The 16,592-nt window shown below is 34.5% G+C and overlaps 4 protein-coding genes and 1 non-coding gene across 7 annotated transcripts in view; 4 read left to right on the forward strand and 1 right to left on the reverse strand.

Annotated features, from left to right (window-relative positions):
- Window positions 1-555: 555 nt before the first annotated feature.
- Window positions 556-1,955, forward strand: LOC106304744 (GATA transcription factor 18-like). The gene is made up of 2 exons (XM_013741139.1): window positions 556-1,151; window positions 1,506-1,955. Exons 1-2 carry the CDS (start codon window positions 684-686, stop codon window positions 1,860-1,862), a joined length of 825 nt encoding a protein of 274 aa, XP_013596593.1. The 5' UTR covers window positions 556-683; the 3' UTR covers window positions 1,863-1,955.
- A 5,158-nt stretch (window positions 1,956-7,113) lies between these two features.
- LOC106304202 (zinc-finger homeodomain protein 7-like) lies at window positions 7,114-8,403 on the forward strand. Its single transcript, XM_013740598.1, has 2 exons — window positions 7,114-7,316; window positions 7,489-8,403. The coding sequence occupies exon 2, from the start codon at window positions 7,504-7,506 to the stop codon at window positions 8,239-8,241; it is 738 nt and encodes a 245-aa protein (XP_013596052.1). The 5' UTR covers window positions 7,114-7,316; window positions 7,489-7,503; the 3' UTR covers window positions 8,242-8,403.
- Window positions 8,404-8,482: 79 nt separating this feature from the next.
- Window positions 8,483-8,556, forward strand: TRNAN-GUU. Its single transcript has one exon. It is a non-coding gene; the product is annotated as a tRNA-Asn (tRNA).
- A 5,198-nt stretch (window positions 8,557-13,754) lies between these two features.
- LOC106301650 overlaps window positions 13,755-16,592 on the forward strand; it is a 3,368-nt gene continuing 530 nt past the window's right edge. Inside the window, exons 1-4 of one of the 3 annotated variants that reach the window (XM_013738102.1) lie at window positions 13,755-14,004; window positions 14,423-15,114; window positions 15,220-15,642; window positions 15,728-15,894. In XM_013738102.1, coding sequence (XP_013593556.1) covers window positions 14,430-15,114; window positions 15,220-15,642; window positions 15,728-15,891 — 1,272 coding nt within the window. In that variant the 5' untranslated portion in view covers window positions 13,755-14,004; window positions 14,423-14,429 and the 3' untranslated portion in view covers window positions 15,892-15,894. Of the gene's footprint in view, window positions 14,005-14,408; window positions 15,115-15,219; window positions 15,643-15,727; window positions 16,149-16,592 lie in introns of those variants that run through there. The other 2 variants (XM_013738103.1, XM_013738101.1) reach the window with 2 other exon arrangements.
- LOC106301651 (lipid phosphate phosphatase epsilon 1, chloroplastic-like) overlaps window positions 15,824-16,592 on the reverse strand; it is a 2,164-nt gene continuing 1,395 nt past the window's right edge. The window contains exon 5 of the mRNA XM_013738104.1: window positions 15,824-15,894. Coding sequence (XP_013593558.1) covers window positions 15,888-15,894 — 7 coding nt within the window. The 3' untranslated portion in view covers window positions 15,824-15,887. The remainder of the gene's footprint in view (window positions 15,895-16,592) is intronic.

The raw sequence follows: 16,592 nt of genomic DNA on the forward strand, positions 1-16,592 counted from the left end.
TGAGCCTTTTCATTTACATTGGGTCAAAATTTACAAAACTTATTTTTAATTGCATGACAAATTACTATATGTAATAATAACGTTATTATCATTATATGAAATAAATTCATGAAAATTCAGTGAAAACATATAATTGTATCTATTCAATTACTAAACAAAATTGTAACTATATTTTGTTATTTTTTTGAAAAAGTTATAACTGTTTAAGAATAAAGTGCCAAATTAATGTGTCAAATGACTATAGTACAAGTGTATAGTTATGCAACATCATAAATTCAATACAATTATTTAAAAAATTACTTATAATTTTTTTAAAAAAAATTACACAAATATAATTAGAAGTAAAAACAAAAATATGATTACAAAAAACACAAATATGAAAATTAAATTTTTAAAAAAATGTAAAACAAAAAATATAAAGGACGGTTCAAAATCTAGTTACTTCGTAAAAAGCTAGTCCCTACATATTCTATTGATTTTAATTATTCGTTTACTAAAGACCTGCATATATACCTCTAATTCTATAATCTATATATAGGTGTGTGCCCTCTTCTCCGTTCTTCACTTCACTCCAACGAGAACTTACTACTTGGATTGATCTCTTCATATTTTCTTTAACTTCTTTTAATTTACACTTAGGGTTTTCAAAGTTAGAGAGGGAGAGTGTGTGTGTGTTGAGAGAGATGATGCATACTCCGTACAATACTTCAACACAGGGGCAATATTGTCATTATTGCGCAATGTTCCACCACCATAGCCAAAGCTGCTGCTACAACAACAACAACTCAAACGCCGGCGTTTACGAGCAGAACGGCGAAGATTATTACTCTTCCTCCGTCGTTGACTGCACTCTATCTCTTGGCACTCCTTCCACACGTCTCTGCGAGGAGGATGAGAATCGCAGACGCACTACTTCCTATGGTCCTTCCTCTTGCATTTCCAACTTCTGGGACTTGATTCACACCAAAAACAACAACTCCAATACGAAGCCGTCTTTTGACTTCCCTTCTTTCTCCACTGGTAATCCCATCAAGCCAACACGCGGTTGCCCCAGCGGTAACGGCGGTGGCGACTCTCTCCTCGCCCGACGCTGTGCCAATTGTGACACCACTTCGACTCCACTCTGGAGAAATGGTCCTAGAGGCCCTAAGGTGATTAATTTCCAATAAATCATTATAAAATACTACTTATTGTTGATAATCAACACATGAAACTTGGTTATCTTTTATTTCTTCTCTTTAACCGATATTTTACTGTATATATATAACTTCATATCGAAAGTAGCATTAAGTAAGGATTTTGATGGTTAAATAAGGTGATTAATTTCCCACAAATTTTATTTAAAGTAGACTTTTTAAATTTCAAATGCAACCTCATATAAATAACAAAGAAAAAAACAAAGATTTTCAAAGGAGACATTTCATCCCCTTTTTGAAATATTTCCATTTATTTTATTTTTTGGGATATTGATTGTTAAATGAAATGGATGGTTTTGGAATTTACAGTCCCTATGCAACGCATGCGGCATTCGTTTCAAGAAGGAAGAGAGAAGAACCACGGCGGCTTCAGGGAATGCCGTCGTCGGAGCCTCACCTGTAGCAGGCGATCCGTACGGACATCATAACGCCAGCTACAACATTACCACTAGTCACAACAACAGTGGTACTTCGTGGGCTCAGCACACGACGCAGAGGGCTCCGTGCAACTATCCGGCAAACGAGATCAGGTTCATGGATGATTACAGCAGCCCTGGAGCTAATAATAACGGTGACTCTGACGGTAGCCACGGCGGCGTTCCGTTTCTTTCGTGGAGGCTAAATGTAGCAGATAGGGCAAGTCTTGTCAATGACTTTACGAGATGAAAAAGAAAGAGAAATTGACGTTAGATTCTTAAAATATCCTTGTAGTTTAATTATTTATTATGTCTCGTTTTCTTAAAAAACGAAGAAAATGTTTGAAAAGAGATTGTTAAAATTAGCGTTTTTATTTTTTATAACTATTTTTTATTTAATTTAATGTTTTTTAATTAATAATATATGCTTTACTTTGATTGATCATAAATGGTGGGGTGAATTTAAAGGTTCACCCTAGAGTGAACCTAAATTTTGTTCTTATCTATTTTACACCATTCTCTATTGCAGATTTACGGATATAAACCTACTTATGGAAATTTCTCTCTCTTTAGTCCTTTTTATTATAAGTTCGAATATATAAACCCTAATCTTTGTTTAAGTCCAAACTGAATATTACATTCATGTAATCAATCACGAGTGTTAGTACAAAAGTGATGTACATGAAAGAAAACGCAGACCAAAAAATATAGACATAGGATATAACTCTTTTAATGTATACAGTTTTGTGGTTAAAACGGAGAAGTTTCAGTTTCACCTGACTCCCTGAATTTCACAACTGAGACTTTAATTATTATTGTGTTCTTTTAATTGGTTGAAATAAGAAAATTAAATGAGAAAATAAAACATTGAGGGTCAGCTGAATGGTAGTGAAGATTGAAATCTGATCGTCGAATTAAGAGATTAGATTCTGATCGTACCAATGTGGGATGACTCATGTCTGTGGTACTGTTGTGTGTTCAGTTTGGATCAGAGCATTGTAGTGATTTAATGAATTTATTTTTGTCGTATTATGCTCTGTTCTCTCCTCCTTTATATTTTGACCGTCGTTTTGTCCTTTTCTAATTACATCATCTTGACCTTTTGCTCGTGTCAATATGCGCTCAACAGAATATCTTCTTTCTTTTTATTATAAGTTTTCCGATTTTACCGAACCGATTCTGCAACATTGTTTGTACTAATCCTACTAGCTTTTAATCTACTCTGCACGATGACACAAAAATCTCACTATGATATTATATTTTTCTCTCTCGTCGTCGTCGACAGATATTCAACTTTATTCAGCCTCCACGATGTGAAATGATATTTTACTTCTACGTGTGTGATCATTAACTTTTAAGTTATTGAAAGCCGTAACGATTTGGTTTTTATTAGTCACGAGAATACTCTAAAAAGCGGACAGTAGAGTATATAAGGGAATGGTTGCATATGAAGCAGAATAAAGAATCAAACAACTCAATACGTCATAGTATGCATAGCAGATGCTCATCAGGGCTAGGCTGGATAATGCGTGATCATAATGGGAAGTCCATTGATGGTGGTATGAGGCAATTTCAAGGAAGATTTACATCAGAAGAATCATAATGTTCGGCACTGATCTGGACACTCCGGGCATCATGGTCTTTGGGCTATGATCTAGTTGAGTTCAAATGTGATAATTTTATTCTTAACTGGATATTTGACGGAGGTCCTACCAACTTAAAACTGCAACACTATACATAGACAAAACCGAACCTCCTCGTATTCAAGTTTAGTTATAGAATTGTAGAATACGAACAATGAAAGGCGATTTTCTCACTATATCAGTGGTCTTTGATTCATACCTCCCTATCAATTTTAGAAACTCGATGACTGCCGTTTTATGCATCAATAAAATAAAATGTTTTAGTTGAAAAAAAATAGTTTGTGATTGGGCTAAAATGTGCCCAATTAAGAACTTGATCAGGCATATATATTTGTTATCACTTATCAGTTATCACTAACGACGAAACTAACATATTGCAATTTGCAACTGAACAGAAAAAGTATTATTGGGGGTTTTTTTTTTTTGGCATCATATTATTGGGTTAATTAGGCGCCAATCGATATTGCATGAGGCCCAACTAAGTTTCGGGCTAAATGATAAATTTGTCGGTTTATAGATGATTACTAATGACTAATATTGCTAATGTAATGAGGTTGACGATCATAACCGGACCAGTGACCGATTTTGCCATCTCCGTGTCCTTCCAATAAAAACTTTAGGGTATTCCATTGATAAATTCTTAATATAAAATAATATTAATACTAGATTTTGACCCGCGATTTCAAATCGCGGGATTATTTTCTAAAAAAACTTTAATTTTTGATATTTTATTTTTTGTTGTGTTAATATTTTTATTTTTGGCACATATATACTATAAATTATATTAAATTTTAACTCATTCTAAAGATATACTATGTAAAAAATATATTAATTATTCTCATATTTTTTTAATTTTGGTATATATATGTTTTCGATGCCATGAATATTATAATAATTTATTTTATATAATATTATGTAATTTATATAATGAAAATAAATTTTTCTAACCCAATAAATTTTCATGTTTATCAATTATTCCAATTACTTCATTTTTATCGAACTGTATTTCAAAATACTAAACAACCGATTTTTTTTGAAATATCAATACTATGAAAATAGTAATCATTTTATTTAAATAAAATTTATATGGTTTAATTTCCAACTGATTTTATATTATAACCTGAAAAGAAAAATTCATGCTGTAAAATGAGATATGTTAGTGTAAATAAATCCATAAATGATTTAATGTTAAAAACACCTACCTAATAGCAATAATTAATTGCTTATTTATAAACGAACTAAACACTTATTATTTACAAATAATCTAAACAAACTTGTATATTATGTAAACAAAATTATTTTCAAAAGATTTGTTTCCTTATTAAATGAGTGAAATTAATTGAAAAGATCTTTAAAATAAGCAATGGCATGACAATGTAAATAAATTGAAAACTAATGGCAGAATCCTATTAGGGATTTTGCTTTAATAGTATAGATTTAAATTTTAAGTATGACTATAAAATTATGTTAGTATTCTAATTATGAATATCGAGTATATTACATCATCCTATCCACAAAGATATATTTTTCATTTGTTCACACAAAAAAACATTTAATTTGTATGATAAATACCTCATTTTCAATAAGAATAAACCAAAATAACTTCAATAAACTCAATTTTTTAATTTACAGTTTAGAATTACTTAATAATAAAAATTGATAGAAAACACAAAATTAATATAAACACACAAAAAGTAATATACTCTGTGTTTATATTTTTTCCAAAATATTTATCTGTGTGGAACGAAGATAGCAGTATTTTATTAATACACATTGAAATATTACCAATGGAATGCCCTAAATTTTTTGCTGAAGGAACATGTCAATTGTTCATTACATGTGGAGGCTCATCGAATCTCATAAGACATCGCGCTGATAATAATAAGACCTCTCTTCCAGTGAATGCTTTGCTAGGAAATATATTTGATTGATATATATGTGTATATAGGACTTAGAACACCATTAGTGGTTTGGTACTCCCAAGGGTAGCTAGCCAAATTAAATATTATTATGTTTATAAATATGTCATTATCTAAATAAATTTAAAACAAAATAGAAAATTAAAGCAATAAGAAAGTGATACGTAGACAAAAGATTTTCTGCATATTCGAGTACCTCAAAGAACATACATGTTTTTCCATTTCACCATCTCTCTCCACTATTCAGTTTATTTCATTTTTATATTCAGTAGAATTTGTTTTAGAAACCTTCAATGCGAAGTTAAGTTAAACATTTATTTGAAGTAAATTTCCGGACTAGGTATATGACTTATGATTAACATATTTCTTCCGAATGGAATATAACCATCAGTCGCAGTATCTTCTATATATTATATATAGCATGACTGATTGTTTTTATTATCTTTTATCACCGAAACTTCTAAATCTAGCATCAATCATCGTACTGTGATTGGTTGTAATTGATCTGGGATCACTTCGCAAACAAGACCCACTTGGGTCGGCCAGGACAGCTAATCGTATCCTCTGACGAAGAAGCTATTCCACGCCCACCACTTTGTTGTCTCTTCCCTTCTCTTCCAAGTTTCACTTGCTGGATAATCTTGAATTTTGTCCTTGTTTTGTTTTCCTGTATTTGCAACTTAGAAAACGTGAGAGAAACCCCATTTGTAACTCTATGTGGAAGTGCGTACGGAATGTATCAAATCTAGTTTCATTTTGCTAGGATTCTTTGCTTAGAGAGCAATAGCATGGCTTCTTTTTTTTTATCCCACTTCCTTGCATCCAACCTTCTATAGAGCTTGGGCCAATGTCTCCGCAGCTTGGATCTGATTTTGCCATGTCACAGACTCACATATATGATCATCAACAAGAGCAGCATTTCTGAAGTATTGGGCGCAATGCTTGCTTCTTGTAACTTGGGGAGTTTTCTATATGGAGACAATTTACTAAAGTTCAAAGATGTCACGCACCATGATCAACCTCTTGAAAGTTTGTACGGCAAATCTTTTATCATTAATTTCAGTAAATTTGATTGGTAAATAAGAAGATCATCATGAAGTGCAACACAGCTGTGGGAAACAAAGAATCTGTAAACAAGACATGTGGAGATAAATAAAAGTGCAGGTCTTTGTTTGTGCTTATGTGGACCAGTTTTCATTCTTTTTCACACTTTATTTAACATGTCTTCTCTTTCAATCAAGACGCAGGATTAACTCTGATTAGATGTTGTTAAAGCAACCCTAATTTCATTGGTATGGGAAGTTGAAGATGTAGTACATATAATTAGTTTCCATGGAACCCCAAGCCACCGCACTTAGTGTTGATAATAGTATAATTTCTCATATTCATAGTAAGATCAATTGTTGACAAAAAAATAAAAATAAAAATAGTAAGATCAATTATTCCGGATATATAATTTGTGGCGTATAGTATGGACATAAATTATAATTTTACAATTAGTGGATATTTGAATTAAAATTTATGTTTACAAATTTTTTTTTATGATATGTTATAATGTATGTATATGCAAAAAGTGAACTAATTTACACACGTTTCCAAATTTGATTTTTTCGATCACATGACACAATTTCAACTAAACTAAAATTATTGATTGAATTTTCTAAAATTGAAATGTGAACTAGTTCAATAAGTTTCTTCTTCATCTCTCACCACATGCTAATGTCGTAATTAGTTGGTAATTGTTTGACTAATCTAGGGCTTTTTGCAGACACACATTAGTTAGTAACATCAATAACATCATCACAAAAGAAAATAGAGAAAAATATATAAATGCAATAATGGGAGATGGGCCAAAGTTGCAGGTGGTGGGAGATAGCATATGACAATGTCTCCAAATTAAGAGGCACCACCACACATACACACTCTATCTTTCTCTCTCTAGTAATATAGTAGGTTTGTGTTTTCTTTTATAAAATCGATATTTTCTTGGATTTTCATGTGAAATTAAACTTGATGGGTGAAAGGAAACAGATGGACACACGTCACCACCACCACCATTTCTATTTCTCCCTCTTCTTCAATATCAATCTCATCTTGCACTCTAGTCTTTGCTGAGACAGTAAGCTCTTTAAATACCTCCAGGTGAGTCTAAAATCAGATAACATTTCCTCTTTAATTCCAAATTAAATAAGAACAAAACTGCAATGATGTTTTTTTTATTTGCATGCATTAGTTATGATTATAAGTTGGTTATTACAATTTAACAAATGTATCTTCTTTTTTTTTTTGCTAAATACAAATGTATCTTCTTTAGAGTCAGAATTTTACAATGGAGCATGGAGGAAAGTGCAATGCAATTACTTCCACAACAATAACCTTAAAAGCAAAACCACATACCAACCCGGATCCGAAAACCAAACCCGGTTCAGATCCATTCTTGATCAAGAAAGAAAACCAAAAACCGAGGACGCGTTCCGACCAAGCAGCCAAGTACGAGGAGTGTCAGAAGAACCACGCGGCCTTAACCGGAGGACAGGTGGTGGACGGATGCTGCGAGTTCATGCCCGGAGGAGAAGAGGGCACTCCAGGTGCGCTAAAATGCGCAGCCTGCAACTGCCACCGGAGTTTCCACCGGAAGGAAGTGTACGGACATAGAAACAGTACACAAGAAGAGCTAATATCTCCGACGTTTTACCGTAGTAGCAACTCGTACAAGGCGATCCATCCACGTGGAGTGTATCCGACGGGTGAGATTGGACGGAGGACATCATCGTCGAGCGAGGATATGAAGAAGATATTGAACCAAAATAGTGATGGAAAAGGTCTGACGATGATTATGAGGAAGAAGAAAAGGGTTAGGACAAAGATTAACGAAGGACAAAAGAAGAAGATGAAGGAGTTTGCACAGAGGCTAGGGTGGAGTATTCAAAAGAAAGATGAAGAAGAGATTGATAAGTTTTGTAGGACGGTGAATCTGAGGAGACAGGTTTTCAGAGTGTGGATGCATAATAACAAGCAAGCAATGAAGAGGAATGGTAACATTTGTGATCTGCAAAAGTTAAATTAATAAATCCTGTTTCATTTTTTTGCATTAAAATTGCTTTGAGTATGAAATAGTGACTAGATTATAGGATTGTAGGTGCAAATCTTGAAACCAGAAGCGTCTATCTATGCTATGATTTATTGTGTTAATGTGCTATTATTTTCTTAAAAATTAGTCTCTGTGTGTGGTTACAATGAATTGATAAAGTTTGTACCTAAAACTGAAACGCTATAGGAAGCAAATGATTTAAAGGAATAACAAATCAGCTGGAATAGCTCAGTTGGTTAGAGCGTGTGGCTGTTAACCACAAGGTCGGAGGTTCGACCCCTCCTTCTAGCGTATTTTTAACATTAATTTGACTCTTTTAGTTATAAAAAACTGAGACTTGATTATTGTAATTGTGGAAGTCAAAAATCAAGAACTATGTTAATTTTGACCCTTCTAGCGTATTTGTTGCCACTAAAGGGTAAAGGCAATCAAGAAATATGTTAATTTTGACCCTTCTAGCGTATTTGTTGCCACTAAAGGGTAAAGGCAGGGAATAGATAGCAAGGAAGATAGCCAGAAAGCAGCACTTCTTGCCCAGGCCAGGACGCACAACAAGGAGAAAGTTATGTTCTGCATTTGTCTTCTTCTTTCTCTGCACTCCTATCCATTCGTTTCTACCTCCCAATCCTAGCTTAGAGTCGTAAGATGCTGACAAAAACACAAATATATAATAGCTATATATGACCAAGTCTAACTTCAAAAGAGGTTCTAAACAAAAAGGAGAATATGATTTATATGATCAAACTCAATCCTAGTAGACGTTACGTCGATTTGGAAACAAGTGCTTCAGATGTTTCTTTGCAAATGATTTTTTAAGAGGTGTTTCCTTTGATCTTGTAGGTTAATTTCGACAAATTTGCAACGTTTTTTCTTCCTTCTAGGATAAATTGTTGGATCTGGATAAGACAAAGAAAGTTCGTTTTGCAACACGACAAGTTGAGCCTAAACTCTAATGATATTGTCCATTTAATGAATTGTCTGAAAAATGTAGACGTAATAGTCCGCATAAAACACAATTGAACGGCGATAAAATAGGGACAAATTGTATAGATCATGTGGGTGAAACACTAACACATGGTTTTTTATTAAATTATACACATATATAGTTTTGTTTAGGCCTGAGATTTTTATCCGAGATCCGGATTCGATCCGAAATCCGATCCGGATCCGATCCGAAAATCCGGATATCCGGAGAGGCCGAATCCAGATCCGGATAGTAAAATGTTAGATCCGTCAAAGCCGGATCCGGATATCTTGATTTTTTAGTCCGGATATCCGGATCCGTAAATTTTATTAATAATTACTTCAAAAATAGTAATATCTATATATAAAAACTAATTTTATTTAATAAATTTTCATTTTTATAATACTATATATAAATTTTAGGTAAATTTTGTAATATTATACATAGAAATAATTAAAAACATTATTTATCTTTTTTATTTTTAAATTATTGTTAATATTTTATATATATTAATATTATTTTTTATTTATTTTAAGGATCCAAATCCGGATCCGGATATCCGCCGGATATTATAATTTTTAGAAGGATATCCGACACCCGGATATCCGCGAACACCGGACCCGAATAAGGATAGTAAAATTACGGATCCGCCGGATAAGGATCCGGATCCGAATATCTTAAAATTGCCCGGATACCCGATCCGTCTCAGGCCTAGTTTTGTTAGTTGTGGATATCTGCACATATATAAAAGCAGTGTTTTTAAAACCGGACCGGAAGCTGAACCGAAATTTTTTTGGGTCACGGTTTAATATAGTTCGACCGGGTCAAACCTGGTTCAATACTTTGGTTTAATATATTTTTAGTATATAAATTTTAAAGTAATGTTATTAAATATGATACATAATTAAAATATAAATAAATTTTAAACATAAAATATTATAAATATAAACTAGATTTTTGATAGTATTAGTGGCTTTTATCGGTTTAATAACTTTGAAATCCAATCCATCGACGTAGTCGGTTCATGGTCGAACTAATTACTGGACCCAACTCGGCTATATAACCGGTTCATGGCCGAACCCGGTCCAACCATCGGGTTGGTCCGGTTTTAAAAACAATGTATAAAAGTCAACAGATCTATGATATTTCCTTTTCATATCACAAAGCAAACTTGTCCTACGTACTCAAATAAACACAAGAACACACCTAACGAAAGAAACTCAACCTTTTCCCACAATACTACCATGTTTAGAGCCATGAGCACAAGAAAAATCCACGGCGGCTACGAAAAGCTCATGGAAGAAGAACCGATATTAAAGAAGGGCACGAGCGTTCCGGCTAGTGTTTATGGTAATTCAAGAAACCCGGTTCAAGATGCGAAGACGCCGACGTCAAAACCAACAGGTGGTTCTGTTCATCATTTGCTAAATTTATTCAATGTTCGTTTTCAGAGGAAGAAGAAGAAGAAGAAACCAACCGGTGGTTCTGTTCATCCTTTGCTAAGTTTATTTCGTTTTTAGAGGAAAAAGAAGAAGACGAAGAGTAAGAAGAGTTTGGCTACGGCGAAACCGGAGTTTGCAAGGTATATGGAGTATGTGAAGGAAGGAGGTGTGTTGGATCCGAATTCTAACGCACCTGTGATTCATTACAGATAGAATCAATGAAGGAAGGATGAATAAAGACGTTCTATATTGTTTTATATATATGTATGAGGGGGAAAAACCATTGTGAAGGATCCAACATGTAATTCGGTTGTTAAGAACCATCATGAGTCCTATATTTTGTTTCTAAAGATATTTTCACTTTTTTGGGGATCTCTACAAATCTTTGCTTTCTCAAGCTTTCTATTTGTACCTTTGTTCATTATCTTATAATGAACAATTCACATTTTATCATAAAAAAAAAAGTAAAAATAAAAAACAAAACCATTCCTGTGCTCCGATTCAAAAGATGGATCCCAACTATGAACTTGTCATTTTTACTAACTCATGTAGGGGTGAAGATCTATTTTCTCCTTCGGAACTATCATAGAGCGTCCACACAGAGTTAAGATATCATTTTTTAGAATGAAGTTCTAAATCAGATTCTACACGAATGTGAAAGTAGAGATGTCAGTTGGGCTGTCCATGTCCAATGGGTGGACAAAGCACTCTATTGGACATTATATTTCTTAAGCCCAAATTGTACATAGTCCAAATTATCCAAACCTAAAATAGATCATTCCAAATGGACCGTCCGCGGGATCCAAATAAAATTGCTGCTTTAATATATTAAATCTATAAAAAATATATAATTTCATACTCAATTTATATAAAAATACATATACAATGTGAGAAATGTGATTTTACGATTTTAGCCAGAAAAAACGATTTTGCAAATTTGACGAAAACATGATTTTGCGGTTTTGGTGGAAAAACGTGATTTTGCGGTTTTAGCGGGAAAACGTGATTTTGCGGTTTTAGCGGGAAAACGCGATTTTGCAAATTTGCGGAAAACGTGATTTACGGTTTTGGTAGAAACGCGATTTTACGATTTTGGTAGAAACGCGATTTTGTAAATTTACGGAAAAACATGATTTTGCGGTTTTGGCGGGAAAACTTGATTTTGCGGGGTTGACGGGAAAACGTGATTTTGTGGTTTTGGCGGAAAAACGCGATTTTGCGGTTTTGGCGAGAAAACATGATTTTATGGCGGAAAAAATGCGTTTTGAGGTTTTAGCGGAAAATGTGATTTTATGGTTTTGGCCAAAAAAACGTGATTTTACGGTTTTGACGGGAAAACGTGAATTTATGGTTTTGACGGAAAAACGTGATTTTATGGTTTTGGTGGGAAAATGTGATTTTGTAAATTTGGCGGGAAAACATGTTTTTTATTTTTTTATTTTTATTTATTTTTTAATTTTTTTCTCAACTTAAAAAATTCTATATTTTTAGGTTTATTGGACACGAATGTCCAAGTGGTTTTAGTCCATCTAATTTGGAGTTAATAAGTTTCGGTCCAATTGGACAACTTTAATTTTTGGGCCTAATATGGTCAGACCATTTGAGTTTGGTTTTGGTTAACCCATGGTCATTAAGTCCATTTGACATCCCTATGTGAAAGTGTTGGTGGAATCGAAAGAGAGTATGAAGAGAATGTGTGTTCTCGTTGTAACCGGTTGTGTATTGTTGATTGCTCTCATGAAAGTTATAGGTTAATTCATGTTTTTTTTGGTAATCTTAATTCATGTTGATTTCTCTCATGTGTCACATCTGTGTTATCTTTCATGTTGTTGCTTTATATGTTGAAAGGCTTTGTTATGTGGTAATGAAATGATGTTGTGTTATAAAGCCAAAAGAGATCTTAGATTAAATATAACCAACCATGTCTTAGATGTTCATACATGAAAATGAGAAATTTGAACAATATATTTTAAATGTTCAAAATAGAACAGAATGACATCCTCAACATCTGAAACAAACAGAATGAGACATGCAAAAGGAGAGAAAGTCGGGTAAAACATGCTATGATTTTATTTTATAAAGATATGTTAATGAGAATCGAATACATTCGTTGATGATTATATAGGAGGTCCATAGTTGTTTGCTTTGAATCATGTCCTATATTCTTGATTTCTTAGCTTTTAATTTAGCTATAAATTTAAAATAAAAGAAAGTTTAAAATGGCAAATGCATTTGATTTCTTTTTCTCATCAAATAGTTAAGAAGAGTAAGTGGGTGATTGGTTGGGATATAAGAAGTGATTTTAGCTTTAATTTTTATCTACGGCCTTAAATACTACCAATCATACTCTATCTTGGTTTTTAAATCTACAACAAAAAAACTAAAGTTACAGCAAAAACACACAAAAAATGGTTGTAAAAATCTTATTTTCTAAAATCCCATTTTTTTAGCTGTAGAAAATTTTAAAACTACGTCACTTAAAGCTAAATCCAAAAATTCTATAGACTAAATTCTAAATTAAATTTTCTGCGGCTACAGTTCAACCAATCCCCCTAAGTCTCCTCTTTTATAATTTTCTAAGAACATTTTTTTTTATCAATTGTTTGAAAACTCTTTATTTGCATGGGTCATGTTTAGGAATTGGCACCAAAAATATCAAATTCCAGATTAGGAGAAGACAAAAATAACTTTCTTAAATGTATTTTATTTCAAAATGGGCTTTACAGATTCGTGAACAGACAAATTGGGCCATGGGGTCAAACCAAAAATTTGCTCCAGGACCTAATGTCGCCACGTCAACGCTTTTAAGACGTAACTGAATATTCGTGATAGGACCACCACAGTTCATATAAGACCCACTTAACAAGATCCCTTGCACGACGCCGTTTCAACTACTCTCGAAACCCTACCGTTGATTAATTTACACATAATACCCCCTCTTTATGGCGCCTACCTTCCTCGTTAACTCATACCGTGAGAGGCTAAACTCGTCTTTTGAAGTCTCTCTAAAACACAGGTTTATCTAAAATGTTCGACGACCAAGCGGAGTCGGAGATGATTAAATATTTTTTAAAAAAATAAAGATTAAAAGATAAAAAAAAAAACGAATCTGTTCAGAAACTGGTCTCGCCAAGAATAGGGGAAGGTTTTCAAAATCAAATATTAGCGGAGAGACAAAGCGTGAGGTCTCGTTTGCATCTTCCTCCTCTCCCTCTCCATCTCTTATACGATGCCGTATCACTCCTTTTCTTCTTCTTCTTCTACCAATCCTCTCTTCTAAACAAGGATCCACCGTTGGATCCGTTCACCTTCTTCCCGTGGAGATCTCCTGAGGTAGTTGTTCTTCTACGCCTTGTGATTTTGTTCTCGGTTGCGTTTATCGTAGGTTTTAGAAGCTTGGAGGCGTTGTTCTGTTGAGAGATTCGATTGACTTCTCTCGACTTATTAGACCTGTTTGTTAGCTTCTAGATTCTCGATTTGCGAGCTGCTTTCTTCATATCCTCTGCGAGAAATCTCTGCTGAATGAAGTTTTTTCGTTAGGTATAGCTTTGTGGTTGCGAGATTCGCGACGGTGTTGATTGATTTGCACCTTCTCAATTAGCTGATTTGAACATGTGGATCCCTTAGAACTCTACTAGTAATTGCATCTCTCGTGCTTGTTATTCATTTGTAATTCTGTTGAAAATGAAGAAACGATCGATCTTGTTTGTTTTCGTCTCTTTTTGAATGATGTGAAGCTTGAATGATGCAGAGCCGCCATGCCTACTTTCTCTGCTATTGCTTTGGATAGAATGATAGAGCCAGGAGCTTCCACATCTGCCGAGACCACCGTTCCAAGCACAAACTCGCAGTATTATTATTCAAAGCCACCAATATCAAAGGTGGATAAAGCTAAATCACTTAATGAGAGGAGGAGGACGTTCACTCGTCCTAAGATGTCACCTGCTCTCTACGCCACTCCTGATGCTATCCCGCTACCTAACTCCCCGTCTTCCTTCCCGCCGTCGCCTTATATCATCAACCACAAGTCCCGCGGGCCGCCGCGGCTTTTGAAGAGCTCTTCCGAGGCTAATGTGGCTTCCCAGCAGAAGACTGTGGAAGATGAAGCTGCAGACGTAAAGGCTTCACCTCGGAGGAAGTCTACTTCGTTCTCGTTTCCTATAAGTGAGCCTACCGAAGAGGATTTTGGTGGGGTTGTTGATGGTCCTTTTGGGAGTTGGAGTGGGAAGTCGGATTTGGATAGTGCTGCCAATGGTTTAGAGCGGGAAAACAATCTGCCGGAGCCTGTCTTCAAAGCAGAAAAGGAGAGTGAGTCTGAAGATTTCTATGACCCTGGTGAGTCAGCAAGCTTTACAAGTAACGCAGAGGTAGAGGGTGATGCAGGAGAGGATGGTTCACAGAAACTTGCTACCACTGTGGGAGAGTTTTATGATGCTTGGGATGGTATGTATCTTAATCTCACTTTCTTGTTATGTTATGTTATATGACTTGGAAGTGATTTATAATCCTATACCCTAACGTTAAAGCTTTCATTTCTTGGTATTCCAGAACTATCAACCGACAGTGGAATGCAGACTTCAGCTAACAACATTGAATCTGAACTAAGGGAGATAAGGCTGAGTTTACTGATTGAAATTGAAAAGAGAAAACAAACAGAAGAAGCTCTAGAGCAGATACAAACACATTGGCTGAAACTCCGTGAGCAGCTGGCTCAGGTCGGTCTGTTCATTCCTATCAATCCTACCACGTCAACCAACAACATGAACCTATCGGAAGAACTACGTTGCCAACTCGAGGTTGCTAGGTTTGTCTCAGACTCTCTAAGCAGAGGTATGGCCAAGGCAGAGGCAGAGATGGTGATGGAATCTAAACTCGAAACTAAGAACTTTGAGATTACAAGATTGTCTGACCGAGTACACTACTACGAAGCCGTGAACCGAGAAATGTCCCAGCGAAACCAAGAGGCCATAGGTAATAGAAAAAAAATCAAATGATTCTTAGTCATTTCCGTCTTTCTTGTTTGTATGAATCTGATCCCCAACTTTGTTGATACCAGAGGTGGCACGACGAAAGAGGCAGAAGAGAAAGAAGAGGCAGAGATGGATATGGGGATCAATTGCAGCAACCATTACTCTAGGAAGCGCGGCGTTGGCATGGTCTTACATTCCTACTGCATCAAAACCATCTTCTGAAGTATCACAAACTCTTAAGGATGATTAAGTAAGCCTCTTGTCTTGTCTCCATAATGGGTGTTTGATATGAGCAAGAGAAATAAGATACAGGACGTTTAGCACACGCCTTGTGAATACAAATATATATACATATTTGGTTATTGTTTTAACCGTTCAAGATGATGTATAGCTTCCAAGTAGCTGTAATACACATGTTTTTTTTATTACGGTGGCATACTAAAGTGGAAGCCACATTCACTAATATTTTGGTTCGTGTTACCTGTTATTAACATTCAATGTTAGCTCTCTAGTCTAAGGTGCTTGGCCTTGCTATGTTTGGGGAACTGATTAAAGAATGCGAATATGCAACCTTTAAAAATTGATATAATTTTGAGCAAGTTTTTTTGCTTACATTATTGATGCAAGTTTTTTTTGCTCATCTATAGTTTCTGAACCAGTTAAGTACAACTAGAGCTGTTCAATATGGTAAAACCAAACCGAACCGAAATAGACAATATGGTTTGGTTTTGGTATATACCATATAAACCGAATGGATATAATTTTATAAAAACCGTAGGATTTGGATATGGTTTGGTATATAACCGATTAAACCGAATAAACCGAACAAAACCGATTAAAAGTAGAAACATGTAAATATGTATCTATTTTATAACAATACATGAAAATCTATTTGTTACATAAGTTAAATTTGTGTTAATAACTATTACCATAATTTTATAGTAATAAAGA

This window comes from Brassica oleracea, chromosome C7, assembly GCF_000695525.1.
Source record: "Brassica oleracea var. oleracea cultivar TO1000 chromosome C7, BOL, whole genome shotgun sequence".
NCBI lineage: Eukaryota > Viridiplantae > Streptophyta > Magnoliopsida > Brassicales > Brassicaceae > Brassica > Brassica oleracea.

Coding starts and splice junctions, on each gene's coding strand:
- LOC106304744 (XM_013741139.1), top strand. CDS start 684: ATGATGCATACTCCGTACAATACTTCAACACAGGGGCAATATTGTCAT. Junction 1,152..1,505: donor ATGGTCCTAGAGGCCCTAAG/GTGATTAATTTC, acceptor TGGAATTTACAG/TCCCTATGCAACGCATGCGG.
- LOC106304202 (XM_013740598.1), top strand. CDS start 7,504: ATGGAGCATGGAGGAAAGTGCAATGCAATTACTTCCACAACAATAACC.